Here is a 19,608-nt window from a genome sequence, read left to right as displayed (position 1 = left end):
GGCGAAGTTGGGGTGGGGCTGGAGACTTGCCTCCCTCAGCCCTGCCTTCACCCACTGCCCATGCCTGCAGACATGCATTCCTCTCCTTTCAAAGCTCTGGGAAATATCTGACACCTGAGTGTGCTTTTTTGCTTGGGGAACATGCAAATTAAATCATTGGAATGCTTCTATTCTGCACTAGGAACATTGTGGCAGGCAGATGCCAGGATGAAGGTGAGGGAAAGACTGTTGTGCTGTTTTCACATTCCTCAGGTGGAGAGCTCACAGAGCTACTGGTGAAGCCACTCACTGAAGAGGCTGTGGGAGAACTTGGAGGGAATCCTAAGATGCTTTGTGCCCTGGACCTCCATGAGTCCATGACCAGTCCTACTCTCTGATTTATTTTGAGAGACCCCCTGAAACCAGCCTATGGCCACACAAGGAAGGGGCAAGCCCAGGCTGAGAACCACTGTATAAACCAAACAAGGTGGTGGTGGGAGGGGGGAAGACGGGGATAAAGACTTAGGAGAGATCTCGGTTCATTTCCCAGGTCACAAGCTTCGTCTATCATCTTGGGGGAGCCAATTAACCTTGCACCTGTAAACTGGGAGTAGCCCTCCCCCCCCCCCCCAATCGCGTGAGGAGGCCAGGTCCGCTGCCAAGGGCCATTGGGCCAGGAGTGTGAGCAGCAGCTGTTGGGTGGCGGCTCTGGTACTGTTGCCGGGCTTGCACAGATGGATTTTGCAGGGAGTCAGTGGGGGACGGCAGCGCCCGCCCAGCCCCGGTGTTTGGCGGGAAATGCTGCCCAGGCCGACCCGGGAGCGTCCAGGTGTCGCTGCCGCCCGCCCCCTCTATGGCGGCGCAGTGTCCCAGGGACAAACCCCGCGGCCAGGCACAGCCCGGCCGGGAGGGCGGCCCCGGGAGTCTGCAGCCGCAGCCTCTCCCCCAGCCTGGGCGTGAGCCGGGCCCGGGAGGAGGCGGGGGCAGCGGCGGGACCTGACCTGAGCTTTCCCAAACTTCCCCAAGTCCCGCAGCCGCCCGGCCGGGAGTCTCGGGGAGCAGCATGGCCCGGCTCCGCGACGCAGGCTGCTGCTGGGGGCTCGTCCTCCTGTGGGCGGCGGCGGCGGCCCGAGCAGGTGAGAGGGGCAGACGGACGGACAGAGCGCGGCCCCCTAACGACCGACAGACACCGCCGCTGCCCCGGGGGGGACTGACAGACTGAGCCTCTCGGGGAGGGACAGGCGTGCACAAGCCCTCGGGGGACGGACGGAGACCGGGGCCCCGACACTCTGCAGTCCCCGCTGCGTCGGGCGGGCGGGAAGCCCCTGGTGTGAGAGACAGAGCCCCTCAGGCTCCCCTGGCCCCCCTCAGAGCAGCGTGGCCTTGCCGGGTAAAGAGCTGATCTGTTCCCTGCACTGCTTGGCTGAGCTCGTCCCTCCGGGTCTCCCCGAAGAGTCACGTTGTATCAGAAAAGCAGCTAGGGAGATCCAGTGGCATTGCATATTTAGGTGCCCATATTGTCTGTGCATAGCTATCATACCCAGCGGAGGACAGTGGCCATAGGCAGGGAGTATTATAGTATAACATCTGCTTGAGAGAGCCGTGTTAATCAGTAACGTTAAAAACAATGAGTGGTCCTATGACACTTTAGAAACTAACCGAAATATATATAGACTCATGAGCTTCTATAGGCAAAACCCACTTCCTTCTGATGAATTAGACTTCATCTGATGAAGTGGGTTTTGCACCTTTGTAATTGTAATGAATTTTCAAGTAGCTTCAACCCTTTCCTGCTGCTTGCAGAGTTACTGTTCTTAAACATATTCTTATTTTTGGATAACAGTAGTAATTAAGAATAAACCCTTTATAGTGGAAGCAAATGCAAATTCAGCGATTGAATTGTGCACCAGATCCATTCTCTAGTAAGCAGATAACTGTGACCCTGGCTGCCTACAAGGATCAGCTTTCAGAGGTTTGTCTGTTTCACCAAAAACAAAAAGGTCCAGTGACACCTTAAAGACTAACATTATTATTATGGCATAAGCTTTCCTGAATTGCAGCTCACTTCATCGATGCATGAAATGAAACTGAATTGGCATAGAATCCTGGGTCTGGCCAGGATAAGAATGTTTGAGGCAGACTGCACACAAACTTCCCCTTGGCCAAGCCCTTCAGTTCTGGTAGGAACTAATGATAGTCAATTGGTAGACAAAAACAGATGCAGCATTATTTTGGAACCAGCTCATTCCCTGCAGTAAAGAGTCCATTCAGATTTTGTGCCTGTGTGTGTAGCCATGTATTTAGTAAAATGAATAGGAGAAAAGACACACACACATTATTTTTAAAAAACACCAACAAATTATTTAGGTGCCCATATTTTCTTGTGTATAGCTTATCATATGCAGCAGGGGATATTGTTTGTAGGCAAGAAGTATTATAATATAGCATGACATATCCTACAATGTTACAGTTTATAATTTTAAAGATTTGTGGGTGTATAACAAATATTGTCCTAGAAGGCAAATGATACATATATTAAAGATCTGGTGTTTTGTGTCTGTATATTAACATATTGCCTCTTGTTTGTTGCCTTTACTGTGATCAGTGGGAAAATATCAGCGTATTTTAAAAAAATCTTATCTATATTACAAAAAAGAGAAGAGATTCTGCACAGAACTGCTTTTCATTTTATATTTGCATAAGAAATTTGTAGCCAGAGTTGTAAGGTTAAAATTAGGTTAATTTAATAACTACAGCTGCTATTGCACTTTTAAATTCCTTCCTGGATTGCTTTGATTTTTCTGCTTTCTGTTTATTCTGTCTGCTATCCCACACCTTGGTAACTTCAAAGCTAGGGTTGAATTTAACTGATATGTATGTATTTGATGGTCTGCATTTTTCTGTGGAACTGGAGCTTCTATTTAAATAAATTATTTTTCCCACCTATTTTATTTGAGAAACCTTGTAGATATGAATGAATGCTTTGGGTCTAATTATGTGCAGCTTTTCTCCAAATTTCAGTTGTGTTGACGTACCCCTCAAACTTATCTCGAGAAACCCTAAAGGTACTCGTACCACTGATTGAGAAACACTGGTCTACACTGTAGCTTTACAGTTCTGTAACTTGCTATGCTTGGGGGTTGTTTTTTTTCATACCCCTGACTGGGGCTATGTCTACACTAAGGGGCTTTATCAGAAAAAGGTACACAAATTGCGCTTTGCAATTTGTGTACCTTTTTCCGATAGTTTTTTTGGAAGAGGTTTTTCCAAAATTTGGCCCTTGTGGGGGGAGGAAGGCAGGGCTTCCAAAAGAGCGTGTCTGCTGTTCCGCAAAAAAAAGTGGAAGAGCAGACGTGTTCCCTGGACGCAGTGGAGTTTTTCTGGGATACCAGAGGTATCCCGGAAAAAACCTGTAGTCTAGACATAGCCTGAGAAAGTTACAGCGTAGTTGTCAGTAGTAGACAAGCCCTTAGTGATGAGAACAGCAGGGAATATTCAACAATTGGAAGGAAGAAGGAAAGAGAAACTAAAGGGGAAAGACTGTAAGAGAAGGTAGAGAGAGACTAATGGAAAATAGCATAGAGGACAGTGAAAGAAAGTCCATGGCAATGGAGAGATACAGAGGAAGGAATTAGGGGAAAAAGATCATCAAACAGAAAATAATGTCAAAAGTTCAAATTCATAAGAAGTGGTCTGACATTGCCCACAGAACAGGAATAATAGAAATACAAAGGAGTACCGGGCAAGAATCCTACCTACTTTTCTTAGCTCTTGCTTGGGATCCCAGCACATGTTTTTCAGGAGTGTTTTAAATTTGTTTCTGGTCACAGAACATTTAAAAATTCAAGAAAGTTTTGCTATATAATGGATGAGAGTTCAATTTTGTAGGGGAGGTGGCGATGGATAGAGTGGTGAGGCTGTCCTAACTTATCTCAGAGACCTCTTTTTCAAATTGTAACTGTGGTGACAGGAATATGTATTATTACATCTGTTGGATTCATGAGAACACTAACAAGAAAGATACGAAAACTCAAAAAGAAACTTGCAATATGGAAAAAGTGTTTCAGTCCATATCTGGCTCTCTGAATAGCATTGTTTTGAAGTGTAGGCAGTGATGGGAAGATTACGGAGTAGTTAGTAGAGCTGGTTCAGTTGTTGTTCGAACAGTAAATATAGACTTTTTTTTTAAAAAAAGGTAACTTGTCTAAATAGAACATGGATTTTTTTAAAATAAATTGGTTCACTATTCAATATATCTTGAAGTAATATGAAAACATTTCATTCCGCAATTGGGCTGCTGTTTATAGGAAGTATTCAATTGACTACTCTGTGTTTTAAATTAATTATTTAAATTTCTGATTAACTATGTCATCTAAATCACTTTTGTTCCCTTTTATAGGTGACAACCATTTCTAACAACATTTTATACAAACAAAACATAACTGTTATACAGGACTGCAGAGAGCCATTTAAATTAAAGTGTGTGGGAGCTTCTTAGGCATTCCCCCATCCTCAAGAGCCTGACTCCCCTGGTCCAGGAACCCTTGTACCCATTTCTATCAAATTTGAGTGTGTGGATTTGAGGTCTGGTGCATGGAGTCGCAGTACCACTTAAATCTGTCCTTGCCAAAAAATTGGTCACACCACGGCCTGGGTACTTCCAGTTCCACAGCCTGTGCTTATATGTATGTTTGTGAAAATCACGTATGGACAATTTAAAATGCAATACATAATTCACATTGTGTTTGAATACTTCCCCCTTACATCTTCCCAACATTTGCACATATCAGGTAACTATCTTCAGATAATGGTAAGTATGGTGAGATGAAATATCTTGCTTTGACCTGATTGCTTGGGGAAAATAAACCTAAATTTGGGCTGATAGTTAAGTATTCCTACTGGAAAAAGGAAAACCCAAGTAGCATCGAGTCACATAAAACAGAAGGCATTGTCCTTAGACTTGTTTCTTACCTTGGAAAGGATTAGTTTTCTTCTCTAGTATATGTGCAATATAAAGAAATCTGTTTTTAAAAAAGTACCAGAGATTTAACTTTTGATATATTTTCAATCTTAAATGTACTTCCAAATGAGTGTAAACTTCCTATTTTTGAGGCGGGGGATAGTACAAGCAGTATCAAAATACAAGTTAAAAAAAACTGGAAAAACACCATAAGTTCCTCCTGTGGTTGAACTGAAATATTAATCTTGACATCTAAATATTTTGCAATGTGTTTGGCTGAAAATGAAAGAAGTACAAATTGGTACAAGTTCTGCATTTGTGGGTACCAAGTACTGCAGAAATAATTTTCACAGAAATGGTAGTGATAGTGTTGTATAATTAATTATTTGTATTAGTCCATCTAATACTTCCCAGTCATATTAACTGTGTGTATTTTTTGTAATTTAAAATATGCTGTTTAGCATATTCAAACATTTGAAGAATACACCCAACACCTACTTACTACCCTAAGGACTAAGCCTGCTAACTTGGCCAAATAGTATTATCACTCCTTCAAAGTTGCATCTCCTACAGCAAGGGCCTTAAACTCAGTTTAATTTACCTTAAGGCCAGTGCCAGACCTCAAACCCTTCTAGCGAGCAAGCGGGCACCTTACTCTGGCAGGACTCTGGGAGATGTCTCGGTGCATTTCTCCGCATGACTCCCAGCCCCACCTGCCACCCCCAAAAGATGGTACTTAGTCCTGCTGTGAAGGCAAGGGACTGGACTGGACTTGATGACCTTTCAAGGGCCCTTCTAGTTCTAGGAAACAGGCATCTCCATTCATTAAGCTACATTAAGGATGTTAATTCCTGATATCTGGTTAATTGTGTAGTCTACACAATGAGTTGAGTCTACACAATGAGTTGAGAAGGGCTGCTCTTTAGAGTCACAGGGGGGTAGCTCCTGGTCCCGGCTCATGCCAGCTCCCGGAGCTACCTGCGGGTGTGGCTCTGCATTTTAAATGTAGTAAGAGCTGCCGGGCTCTTACTACATTAAAATGCAGACACACAGCATCCCGGAGCAACATGAGCTGGGACTCCTCGGTCCCAGCTTGTGCTGAGTCCAGCAGCCTGTTTGTGGCAGCCAGCCCTGTCCACCGTGAACAAGGGCTGCTCTGGCAGCAGCCCTTGTTTGTGACAGCAAGGCCTGGCCATGGACAGGGGCTGCTGCTTGAGCAGCTCCTGCGTGCAGCCAGCCAGGGCCACCATAAACAGGGGCTGTTTGGTGGCAACAGCTCCTGTCTGAGGGGGGGAGAGGGGGAGGGCAGCTCCCCTCTGGGACCCCTGTAGACAGGGGTTGCTTTGCAGCCACCTCCCCATCCCTCCTCCCTGCCTCTGATATAGGCAGCAGTGGGGGAGGGGCAGGCGGCACTGCGGAGATGGTGCCGGGGCAGAACTGGCTTTTTCTCATAGAGGCAGCAAGCAGGGGAGAGAGTAGTCGATACTCCACTCGACTATCCAATAAGCTTATGCTTATTGAGTAGTCAACTAGTCAACTCCTTGCTAACATCCCTAACCTTCATGCTGCTGCCCGCAAGTCCCTGTGGCCTGGGGGAGGTGTGTGCATAGGTGTAAGCTGTGAAACTATTAACTAGCTTTGTTAAAATGACTAGATATCAGTGATGCCAACTCTCCTGATTTGATTGCAAGCCTCCTGATCGCTGTGTTTTTTTTTTTTTCTTTTCTGGAAAGCCCCAGCCATGTTGTTAGAATTAAGCCAGGTCCGGGAACTTTACTACCTGATACCTCCTGCACGGCTATCAACTGTGATCGCTCTGACTTAGTAGATTATACTTGTTTGCTGATACATTGCTGGTATTGGAAGAGAATCCCAGCTTTCTTTTTCTTTTTTTTCTTTTTAAAAGGAAGCCTTTAGGTCTCATGGTTCTAGAGAATAGCTAGAAAATATGCCCCAGGTTCATCCAGAGTCCTCAAACAACAGATGCCAAATAAAAAGATCCCCAAGTGTAATTTTTAATCTATGGTTTCTAGAAGCCATTTTCTTCTTTTCAGTGGAGGAGGGGGCTGATTAATGAGTTTTGAACTCTTAGGGTTGTCACTATAGTACATGCAAGATGATAGTATCACCTCCTGTGTCCAGGAGCCTAGACAAAGACCAGGATCATACAAAAGACATGAAACTGAGTCCTTACCCTGTAGGGATGTTAAAATGCTGATAATTGGGTAAATGTGTAACCACTGAAAATCTCAGAGGTTACATGTACCTGCAGCACAGTGTGGCAGCTGGCTCCTCTGGAGCTAGTGTGCACTGGAAGCCTGCTTTTAAGCTGGCACCTGGTGCATACCAGTTCTTGCCTGCTGGCCTGCTCTTAGGGAACCAGCTGCCATCCTGTGCTGCTGCCTCTGATAAAGAGGCAATGGGGCAGGGCAGCAGCCAGCTTGCCGGGAGACGGTGCACCCCATGAACCAGCTTTTAAGCCAGCTCTCAGTGCACGCCAGATCCCACCCACAGCCTCACTCCTGAGGAGCTGCCTTTGATACAGAACAAGAGTCAATAAACAGGCATACAAACCAGATTCTCTTGAAAACAGATAATGGAACAGGTCCATTATAGAGGTGTCCTAGTATCTCCATTACTACTCTGGGATTCCAGTTATAAGTCTGATTTCCCAAAACATATCCATTTTGAAAGTCACAACCCAGGAATGAGAAATTTCTCAAGACTGTTTTACGCTGTATATCTCCAACATGACTTGGCCTACATACTCCAAATGCTTTCACTTATTTTTGTTGGCCTTGCTGAAGAGTAGACTCTTTCATTGGTTTGGGTTGGGGTTTTTTTGTTTTTTTTTGCGAGATGGAGGAGAGAAAGAGTAAAGTGTTTGTATGATTGTGTCTACATGCTCTGTGTTTGGGTAGGTGGGACAGGTTAACTAGGGGCTTTTAAGAATAAGGATACAAAGAGGAGGAAGTGAAAAATTGGGAGGAGGGTCTGAGAGGACGGATTACTGGGAGTCAGAACCAGGTTTTACCTTTTTTTTTTTTTTTTTTTTTTTTTTTAAGGCAAAACAGCAAACAGTTGGTTTAAGTAAGAGAACATCTTACAATGTTACTAAATTAATACTTCTGTGTGAGAACAATAATTAACTTCCCCAGTTGTCCTGCTTGCTTCCTATTTAGTCACTAAGTTAAGGTGGGAATAGAGCATTTGATGTCCTCTCAGACCCTCCTCCCAGTTTTCTACCCTTGTTTTCTCATCCTTCCTTACCCTTTACTCCCAAATGCTCAGTGTTGCAAACTAAGTTTGCAGAGATTATTTGTAACTCTTTTCAGCACTACCTGTTTACCAACCTTATGAAAACAACCTTTGTTTTCAGAGTCGTTCAGCCCTAGTGAGTCTCACATGATTTCAGTTCCTCCTAAACCTGGGTAGAGAGATATTGTGCATGAATAGATAACTAAAAAGTTTTAAGCTTTCTTTTTTGTAATATGTGTCCAAGTCTTTCATGTCTCAAAATAAGGATATTAAGAAGCGGGTAGTTAACTAATCGTGTAGCCAATACAATTTGTATCCACTATATGATTAGTTGATAAGGAGAGGTGCGAGCCGGAGCGAACCCTGCTGCAGCTCTGCATTTTAAATGTAGTAGGAGCTGGGTGCGCAGGCATTTAAACTGCAGAGCAGCAGCAGGGCTAGGTCCTAGTCTCAGTGTGAACTGGGTCTGAGCAGTCCTGGCTCATGCTGAGTCCCGGACTGCTGTGCCTCTGTCTCCCCTGTCCCCCTCCTCCCCGCACTGTAGAGATGGTGCTGGGGAGAATCGGCTTTTATGCCAGCTCCCCCCCAGCACCAGCTTCTGCTCCCTCTCTCACCTGATACAGAGGCAGCAAACGGGGGAGGGGAGAGAGTAGTTGAGTAGCGACTTGACTACCTGACTAGTCACTTACATCCCAAGTCCCAGTGCATCCATGCATTATCCTCTAACTCCATCCACAACAAGCAACACCTTTTAAAATAGTGATGGGAAACCTAAGGCCTGGGGCCTGATTTCAGCCCTTGGCTTGTCTGGATCCAGCCTCTGAGGATCAGGGTCTCCCTCAGCATTGGAGAACCTGCGTTGACATTCCAGCCTCCCCCCACCACCACACACACATCCAACACCCCACCACAAGGCTGGAGCATACAAAATTTAGCCTAAGCCACCTTAGGTTCTGGTGTGGTGCAAGGGGAAGTGGGGAGTATCTTTTTCCTTTCTTCTCAGCTGGAGGCCATGTCAGTGAGGGTTCGTTTTGGTGGTTATTCTTTAACATTGCAATGAATCACAAAATTAACCGTGATTGTGTTAATTGATTGACTGTCCTAATTATTTGTGATTATCAACATTGTATTTTTCACTGTAAATTGGCACATGAATTGTCATACTCATTGAAGGCAGACAGGAAGTTAAGTCAGAAGACAGTTCAGTAATCATTAAAATTTAAAAAAGCCTTATTTTTAAGATAACCTCATAATTTTGTAGGTTCTTTACTACTAATTTTTTTTTTTAAATACTATGCAGGTATCTTGATGGGCTGTGAATGGAGACCTGATGTAACCAGGTCATTGAGGGATGAAGTATTAAGATTGGGATTTACAGAAGTTCTCAACACTGGTCTTTTGCCATTGATTTCCAGTTAGAGCAGTTGAATTGGTAGAATAAGTGAACAGGGACAGGTCTCCATAGAACAGCACCATGATGTGCTCTTGGCATGTTTTCCTGTATTCCGTTCAATTGAGTTTCTGTGTTGCCTTCACCTTCAGTCTTTGATCCAGCAAATTAGAATAATCCCGTCTATACTTGACTAATACATAGATTGCTGGGGTCACATATTCAAAAGGAAAGTGTCTGATTATCTAAGTGCTACATCCAACTTCCCACAAAAATTAGCTCTTTTAGCCTTGTGACTTGAAGAAACAGTAGTGAGAAACATCCATATATATCTGTGCAAAGCATGAGTGTACACGAGTTGAAAATTAGTCTAATTTACCTGCATTACTGTCTTAGTTGAATGTGATTTTCAAAATGCTATAGAAAATAAGCTTTGTGGGTTTTTTCTGTGATTATCTAGAAAAGCAAGATAAATCTAAATTTATAGGGAGCCACTGTCATAATAGCTTGGGTTTACCTGCTTTAATATGAGATGCTGAACGTCTATCAAGTAGTTCCTTCACTATTAGTTGCACAAGGGAACTGTTTTAAAATAACCATTGGCAATCTTTTTGAATCTTAGCTGGAAATCAAGACTGATGATGCTGATGACACTCTGTTTGTAAATTGAGTTCAGTATCTCTCTTTGTAGGATTTCTTCTGAGTCAGGTACGGAAGCATCTTTTCTTTATTTGAACTCAACTTCGGCTGATGCTATGCATTGAAAAGACCGTGGACATAGTTTCCTGCAAGTGATATAGCACATGGTCTCTAGCTTTTTACAGGGCTAGTGTTAACAGACTGAGCAGTTAATGTAGTATGTTTCTCTCTTGTCAAAGAAGAGTGCTTTGCTATAGTGTAAAGTTGGTTAACTTTAATTGAACGAGTTGTATGTGATGCTTTTGTTGTTGTTTTTTTAAATTCAGTAATTATTTTCACATGTGCCAGAATTTAAGTCCTGGAATCTGAGGATGTGCACAGGTCAAATCTGGACAGGAAGCATCTGTACCTGCTTCTCCACAGCTCTCGCCTACTAATTAGCTTAACTTAGATCTGTCTTTCCGGGGCCATCTCTAGGTCTGAGTAGGTAGCCTGTTTTTTTTTTTTTTTTTTGGTCCCAACCAGCCTGTCCAGTTATCTGTTACTTAAGTCAGCAAATAGGCATCTGCTGAGAAGTGTTCCCTCTAAACTGCCTGGTAGCACAGCTTCACAGGTGATTAACCAGCCAGCCCCTCCCTCTCCCTCCCTCAGTCAGTTAGCTCTGTGCATGGAACCCTGAGCTCTTGAATGGGTGGGGCTGATTAATCACCAGTGAAGCTGTGCAGGAGGGAACACTATTGCTGATAATTATTCTAAATCATTAGATCTAGATTTGGTTGGCTGCATGAACTTCACTAGCAGTTGTCTGATCCATCTAGTTCTCAGCGACGGATAGGGTCTCTAAGTGTAGCAAGGTCCCCACACTTCTTGTCGTTGGTGAGATGTAGTATAATGTTTTAACTTTCTCCTCCTTGGTTTTTGTTTGCAGAAATCCGCTATGCAACTGTATATTGGATGAAAACTGAGAAAACTTTCCAGGTCAAAGACATATTGGACAGGAATGGCAATGCCTATGGCTTTTACAATGACACCGTACAATCAACAGGGTGGGGAATTCTGGAGATCAGAGCAGGATATGGGAGTCAGTCCATAGGCAATGAAGGCCTCATGTATGCAGCTGGCTTTTTGGAGGGTTATCTCACTGCTTCGTGAGTACCTATGTAATGGAATTTCAGTGCATGATATTGCCATCTATTTCTTCCAGTCTCTTTTCTCCCTGTCTGTTTTGACACCATATCTAAGTTTACTGTAAGTGTGATAGTTCAAGTATGTTACAATATTAATACTTACCTCCTTTCATCCAAATATTTCAAAATCTCTCAACAGCTTGGAGGGAGGGGCTTAATATTTATCTATTTTCTTAATGAGGAATTGAACCACAGAGATTAAGTAATTTGAATACAATTCAGCAATTGGAATGCAACCTAGGAATCCTGCCTCACATTTCCCCCAGCAAGATCACAGATGGATGAATTAGTCACTATTGAAAAATAGTTCTTATTCCTTTTCTTTCCCTGCTCAAATGCTGAAAGAAGCCTACCTGACATAAGGCAGTTGTTCTTCCTTAGGACCGGTGTGTAAATCTTCCATGCTGAAATCTGAAAACAAATAAAGACAAGTTGTACTTTGTTCCCCATCTAACTGTCTGCCAGCTGCCACATTTACCTGGTCTTTGGAAGGTCTGTTCTCCCAAAGCCAGCATTGCCTGAATTCTCTCCCACCAGAGATAAGTCTCTTTATGCCCTTGTTCTCTCCCTTTTTGCACGCAACTCTGACCACTTTTGATGCATGCAGCTTAACAACAGCTTTTAGGATTCTTCTCTTTTTTGATAACAGGAAGTGGAAAACATAATAATCTGTTCCAAGATGCTGAAGGCTTTGCTTGCCTCAAACACTACTCTGCTGTTAGGCATCAGGCTACAGCAAAACTATCTAAATAAACAGGCATACTCTATTTCAATAAGGAGCACCTAGGCCCTCCCTGGCTACGTCTAGACTGGCATGATTTTCCGGAAATGCTTTTAACGGAAAAGTTTTCCATTAAAAGCATTTTCTGAAAAGTATGTCTAGATTGGCACGGACGCTTTTCCGCAAAAGCACATTTTGCGGAAAAGCGTCCGTGGCCAATCTAGACGCGCTTTTGCGCAAAAAAGCCCCAATTGTCATTTTCGCGATCGGGGCTTTTTTGTGCAAAACAAATCTCAGCTGTCTACACTGGCCATTTTGCGCAATAGTTTTGTGCAAAAGGGACTTTTGCCTGAATGGAAGCAGCATAGTATTTCCACAAGAAGCACTGATTTCTTACAGTAGGAAGTCAGTGCTTTTGCGGAAATTCAAGCGGCAAGTGTTGACAGCTGGCAAGTTTTTCCGGTAAAGCGGCTGATTTTCCGGAAAAACTGGCCAGTCTAGACACAGCCCCTATGTTTCAGAAAACCAGTAAAGCATTTTATGGTGAAATAAACTCAGAGGTGCTGATGCTGTTTTATTATATCTTATCATTTACCATATAGATTAAGAAAGTATGTGTGCTACTGTACTTTTTTAAACTTCTTTAACTTCTTATAAACAAAATGACTTTCAAATAAAGAAGACTCACCACTTCATCCCCTCTCCCCCATGGCTGTTCCTATGTTCATGTTAGTACCCTGGACACTGATTAACATGAATGGACACCTTTTTTAGCATTGTGCCCAAAAACTGTGCATTGCCTGGTGAAATGTATGGGTAGGTAGGAACCGGGTAAGAAGTTTATTTTATAGTTGCTTTTATATTTTCAAAATTCACACAGTTCAAATTTGGTGGGCACTGCCTATTAAATTTTACTATTAACTAATTGTATTCAGACCAGGATGCAATCAGCCATTGCTTGGTCCAAAAATGACTCTGAGATCTTTAAAAAATCCTTTTAAAATAAATGGTCTTAGAATTATTGGCTCGTTTTTAAAAGCAGGTATCTGAAGTTAGGCACCTAAATTCATATGTGGACAGCTAAATAAATGTCCTGACTTTTGATCTGAGGAAGTGGGTCTGGCCCACGAAAGCTCATCACCTATTAAACCATCTTGTTAGTCTTTAAAGTGCTACACAGTCCTGTTATTTGTTTCAGCTGCACCAGACTAACATGGCTACATTTCTACCACTGACTTTCAGAGGCACTGACATAGTTACAGGGCTGGCTGCATCTCAGATCCCCTCTCTGAGTGTACCTCCACAGGCAATAATCCTCATTTCCTTACCTCTGCCGGGAGGGAATCCTGCAATGCTCAGTTTGACTGGGTCCTGAGTTACAGTACCAGTGGATTAGCTGAATTTAGCTCTGCAAACCCAACTGGTTTTGGGTCCTCTCATACTTTCTTCTAGTGACAGAGAAATAAAATTGAGATGCGTGTTAGTCCTCCCTTTGCACAGCCTATTACAGAGCAGCTCCAAATCCATCACACTGAGCTCTTATGTTTCTCATTTATTTCAATGGGATATGATTAGGGATGTTAAGGACTAGTTGATTTCACCCCCCGCTGCCTCTGTCTGATAGAGGCAGCGAAGGGGGCAGAAGAGGGGGTACTTTAAAACGGCAGCGCCGCACAGCTGAGCCTGGGATCAGCTGTGTGGCACTGTCCCTTTGAAATGCTGCCTTGGCGTTTGAAAGGGACAGTGCCACACAGCTGAGCCGCCGCGCGTGGAGCGCAGGGTCAGCTGGGGGCTCCCCAGCTGATCCCAGGCTCCAGCATGGCATTTCACATTGCTGGGGACTCTTCTACATTTCAAAGCTGGCATGCTGCATGGCTCTGGGCTGCACACAGAGTTCCGCATTCCTCCTTTGGGGCTCTTGTACATTTCAAAGGAGAAATGCGAAGTGCCTATCGACTAGTTGATGGAAATTCCATCGACTACTCAACTAGTAAATTAACTGCTACTTAACATTCTTAAACAATGATAGGCCCCAGAGAGCAACCTTTAAACCTGAAATATGATTGGTCAGATGTCAATCTGGTATGAGGTCATCCAGTCAGTGAAGCTCCTGTTGATTTTACAGAGGTAAATTGTAGGGATGTAAAAGACTAGTTGAATAGTTGACTACCTGTAGTTTAGGTGACTACTCACATTCCCACCCTTTTCCTGCCTCTGATATAGAGGCAGCAAGGGGTGGGGGAGCAGGAGCCAGTGATGGGGGATGCTGGCTTAAAAAACGACGCTTACTACATTTAAAAGACAGAAGTATAGTGGGGGTAGTGAGCACCCCCCGCAATCGAGTAGTGGATGGAAATTCCATTGACTACTTGATTAGCTGATTATCCACAATTTAACATGGCTAGTAAATTGAAGCTCTTCTTTGGAGTGCACCTTGAGATTCTAAGTCCATTTTCATGATTCCCTACCTTTTGTCCTAGGTAGAATAAAAAAAACTTTAACTTAATCTGATGACCTGATCATTGCTTGAGTATGACACCATTATAAAGCATGAAGGACTTAGGACATTATATATTGCAAGGCAATTAAAAAAGAATCACTGGAATCCCTGAACTTCTTACTCTCTTGTGCCTGATGTGTGCAAGGAGGCCGGGCCTCTCTGAGAGCTACTAGTCTCTGATTCTGCACTGGCTTGGTCCTGGCATCACTGAGAGCAGCCTAGAGATGCCACTGGTGCAAGGTCTGCTCTGTGTTGCTGAATGTTTACTGGGTGTGACAGAGCCATCTGTCCGGGCTGATTGAAACTCTTTGATTACCTGCCCTGCCCTTAGTGAAGCAACCAGGGAGCTGCTCTAACCTGCATTATCTGGCTGTCATCCCCAAGGGACTATCTGCTGCTAAAGATCACTTGAGTCTATTGCACTCTGGCAACTCCATTTCCCTGTCCCCAACATGTCCTTTCTGGTCTTGATGCTAGGAGGAAGCACTTTATGAGTGGCTCGGCTTAGCTCTGCTCACTCAGGATACCAGCAAAGCTCCTGGCAATTCCCATCCATTCCTTTTCCTCAAAATTGTAAGGCCCAAGAGAATCTTTGGTGCTCTGGAAGTGTGCAGGCTCCATTATTCCTTCTCTAAATATACATTTTTGCATAGATATTTAGCTCCTCTTTTTTGAGAAATCAACTAACCAAGTGTTTCTAAGTAAAACACTGTTAAATGTCAGTTGAGTTTTTCATAAGCTATCAAATCAACATTCACTGGAATGATCCTCCTCCAGTAACTATCTGTGTCATACTTTCAGTTAATGTGCTAGGAGGTCCAAGATGCTACCTATTATATTCTCAATAACAAATGTGTCATTACAGGGATACTTTAATCTCACCCTCTCATCTTTTTCCACTGTAAGGTGTTTGAGTGGGTGTTGAGCAATGCCATTTGTTCTCTGGAAAGTCTGTCCTTATTACAGTCATCATGGCTTGTCTTGCACCAGAGAAGCAAGACTAATACTGTGATAAAGAAACAGCTGACTTGCAAAGTGTGCTGCTTATCTGCTACTATTCATTAAATAAGAATTGATGGGAAAATAACATGACACTTATTCTTTCAGACATATGTATGACCATGCTTCAAACCTGTATCCACAACTAATTAAGGATCCCACTATTCTGACCAAAGTTCGGCAGTTTATGGGGTATGTACTAAGTTACTAGAGATGTGAATCTTGCGTTCATGCTTAGAAATAAAAGAATGATGGAATCTTTAGGTCTTTCCGCATAGTTTGTGTGCTAAAGAGGAGGCATAGGCTCCTTCTGTTATACTACAATAAGAAAAAGTAGTACAAACAGGCATTAAGAAGGGAATATGCCCTGTTCCCCATTCTGTTCCTTCAGAGGCATATGAACTAGCACTACAGACAGGTATAATTAATGCCAACTAACTCACAAGCTTATTGTATTCAATAACTTTATGGACAAGCTTGTGTTCTGAATACCATATTGGGCTATCTCTTGGCACCTGTAATTTTTCCCTATATTTGTCCCACTGTAGGCATTTGTATAGTTTATATTGTATAAGGCCAAGTATATTATATATTAGTTACTGAGTTCTGGGACCGCTCATAAGTGGGAGAATCAGGAGTGATTTTATTCAAGTCAATGGAGTTACACTAGTAGAAATTAGGTACAAATGGGAAGAGAATCCGTCCCTAAATGGGAAGCTCAACGTTTGGCCTACATTATTTATTTCCTTACGTTTATGTGTTGATGTAAGTTCTATTTTCTTTCTTTGACTACAAATACTTCTGCCAAATCTCAGCCATTTCTGTGAGCCATTTCTGCCTTTTGTCCATTTTTTTGCCAGGAAGCGATGGTTCCACCAGTAGCTTGCTTTTAGTAGTTCTGGATCTCACACTAGGACTTGTGCTTGTGGCTCATGCTATTATTGATGCACTGATACTTCCCATAAAGTATCATATTAAAGGCAGTTTTGGTCCAACAACAGAAATTAGGCATCTCAATGCTTCCATACTGCTCCTCTAGCCTCCAGCCCATCTTTCCTCTCTGAAAAAAATAGTGGGCAGTCACCATGCCCTGGTAAACATTCCTGTGAGGTTCTGTGCTATATCCCCAAAGAGACTCAGCGCAGCAGGCGTAACCCATGGAGATGGATGAGAGTTAAAAATGGCTTTGTCACAATTCATAGGCCAGATTATGGATTGTTATGGGGATACATCAACCTTTGCTGGGCTGCCTTAAAAACCTTTATTCAGTACAGAAAACTTGTAGCCCTGAGAGTTATAACTATGCCCCCAAATGTTCCCATGATGCACACTATTCCTCATCCTGTGGAAGGAAGAATGAGAGCATCGTAGAGCCATTTATGTCAGTCCTACTTTGCAACAGGCACTGGGGAAATTCAGCTGTAGCCATTTTACACTCTTCTATGCTTGCCAGGTAAAGGGTCTGAAGCAGGGGCCAGAATCTGGTTGGGCCTGTTTTAACAAAAGTAGCTTTTAATCCAAACTATGTCTCTAGGAGAGAGGCAACTGTTGCTGCGTATCACTGTGGTGATTACGTTTGCCCATTGTTAAACCACTCAATTGTTGAATCATAGAACACTAGAACTGGAAGGGACCTTGAAAGATCATCAAGTCCAGTCCCCTGCTCTCACAGCAGGACCCAGTACCATTGAGATAATCAGTGATGGAGATTCCACAGTCTCCCTAGGCAATTTATTCCAGTACTTAACCACCCTGACAGTTAGGAAGCTTTTCCTAATGTCCAACCTAAACCTCCCTTGCGGCAATTTAAGCCCATTGCTGCTTGTCCTATCATCAGAGGCCAAGGAGAACAATTTTTCTCCCTCCTCCTTGTAACACCCTGAAATGCTATCAATCTTCCCTTTTTCATGCTAAACAAAGCCACTTCTTTCAGTTTTCCCTCATAGGTCACCTTTTCTAGATCTTTAATTATTTTTGTTGCTCTTCTCTGGACCTTCTCCAGTTTCTTCACATCTTTCCTGAAATGTGGTGCCCAGAACTGGACACAATACTCCAGTAGAGGCCTAATCAGCACAGAATAGAGTGGGAGAATGCATCCTAGAATGAAGTTTGGGGTTTTTTTGCATCAGTGTCACACTGTTGACTCATTTAGCTTTTGGGTGATGGTGTAAAGTGTTGGTCTTTATAGAATACACAAAATGTGAACTGTGCTCTGTAAAACCAAATTTCTTCCTGTGTAGGAAGCAGGATCAATGGACCAGACAACAAATAAAAAATAATAAGGATGACCCCTTTTGGAGACATGCTGGCTATATTATTGCACAGCTGGATGGACTGTACCTGGGTGCCCTAGAATGGGCTAAGCAGCAAAAACAAACAGTAAGATTGATGAAGCTCTCTAAGTTGTTCTAAAATGAGGAGGGGAAGGATGGGGTAATTCAGAGTTAAAGATGTAAAAGATATTTAAAGGCAAGAGTCTCTGCCTACCTATTCAGCATACAAAGCTTCTGTTATCAATAGTGGATGTTCTATACGGCATATGTAACAAATCTTCAATGCAGATCAGAAAAGTGTTCCCTAAAACTAATTTGCACCTTTTCCACTTGAATGCTGGTTGGGTTGAGAATAATTTTTGAAAACACTCTCAGACTAGAAGGCCACATTATTAATTGGTTTGTGGACAAATAATACTTGGGTGTTCAAATTGGCAGGAATATTGTGAATAAAAAGCTAGAAAGTCACTAATGGATTCATCTTTATTTTCCAAGGATGCTTTAAAAAAGCCCTTTGAAGCCCTGACATTTTTTTAAATATTCTATTTTAGTGTATATTTGACTGTATTACTGCAGAGTGGGGTTTGAGTCATATCATAATTTGTACTTGAAGTATCATTGCCACAATCCAGATCAGCAGCTAATGTAAATCAGTGTTGCTCCATGAACTTCAGCAGTTACGATAATTTACAGTGGCTGAGGATCTATCCCAAAATGTCTAAAGCATTTCACACAGTAAAGGCAATGATTTGAGTTCCTGAAAATGACCTTTCAGTCATTGTGATATGGATGGTGAGCTAAAAAGCAGTAACGTTTAAATGTGTGTGTGTGTGTGTGAGAGAGAGAGAGAGAGAGAGAGTGAGAGAGAGTGTGTTGCTTTCGGCCTTTATTGCAGGGGAGCCCAGGCTGTGAAAGAGAATAGGGCCATGTCCATTCAGAATAATGTAGAGAGGGACTTCCTTGTAAGCAAGAACTGTTGAGATTGTGTTAAGATGGCTTGACAAGAGTACACAAAATTTCATACTATAACACTGGCATTTAGCTACTTGTAATCCCAGCATTCTTTTGATTTAGGGTGAAAGAAAGACTAACTGGTGAAAGAAACACTAACTGGTAGTAACAGCTGAAGTTGCTCCCTCGGTCACATCTCCATCCAAAAATAAATGTTATGGTCTCTTTGTCTCCAAGCCCCTGAGTATCTTTGAAGTCCACTTCCTGAATGTAATTGGAGATCTGTTGGATCTTATTCCTGCATTATTCACGAATTCAGCCGTGGGTTGGCACAAGGGTGACCCAACAGGCCATGGGAGAGATCATTGGAATATGGGTCACTGCTCTGCTCTGATCAAGGTGAGGGCAACCTTTCTCATAACTTCGATCTCCTGAGTAGAATTATATGATGATCATGTTGCTGTAACTCTCGTTTATATTTCAGAAGCATGCAGGGCCTCAGTCAGGACCCCATCGTTCTGGACACTTACAGACACATCAATCTTGATTCCATTTTGTTGTAACTGATACTGTATATAGATAAGTTTTCTAACATTCTAGTTCTTGCTTTTGTATCTTGTTTCTGTTGTATTTTGTCTTTCATGTGTGTCTGAACTGAAGTAATCTACTATCTGAAGATGGCTAAAAGCCATGTTGGAGAGACAGAAAAGACGTTCTCATGACTTTTTAAAAGGTGTACAAAACACCTCAG

At 42.9% G+C, this 19,608-nt stretch overlaps 1 protein-coding gene across 1 annotated transcript in view; it reads left to right on the top strand.

Annotated features, from left to right (window-relative positions):
- Positions 1-778: 778 nt before the first annotated feature.
- The window catches only part of PLBD1 (phospholipase B domain containing 1), a 44,655-nt gene continuing 25,825 nt past the window's right edge, over positions 779-19,608 (top strand). Inside the window, exons 1-5 of the mRNA XM_075935232.1 lie at positions 779-1,115; positions 11,155-11,374; positions 15,742-15,825; positions 17,874-18,012; positions 19,095-19,256. Coding sequence (XP_075791347.1) covers positions 1,043-1,115; positions 11,155-11,374; positions 15,742-15,825; positions 17,874-18,012; positions 19,095-19,256 — 678 coding nt within the window. The 5' untranslated portion in view covers positions 779-1,042. The remainder of the gene's footprint in view (positions 1,116-11,154; positions 11,375-15,741; positions 15,826-17,873; positions 18,013-19,094; positions 19,257-19,608) is intronic.

Source organism: Pelodiscus sinensis, chromosome 1, assembly GCF_049634645.1.
Source record: "Pelodiscus sinensis isolate JC-2024 chromosome 1, ASM4963464v1, whole genome shotgun sequence".
Taxonomy (NCBI): Eukaryota; Metazoa; Chordata; order Testudines; family Trionychidae; genus Pelodiscus; species Pelodiscus sinensis.
Note: the sequence above shows the minus strand (reverse complement) of the source record. Positions and strands in the feature narration are given on the sequence as shown.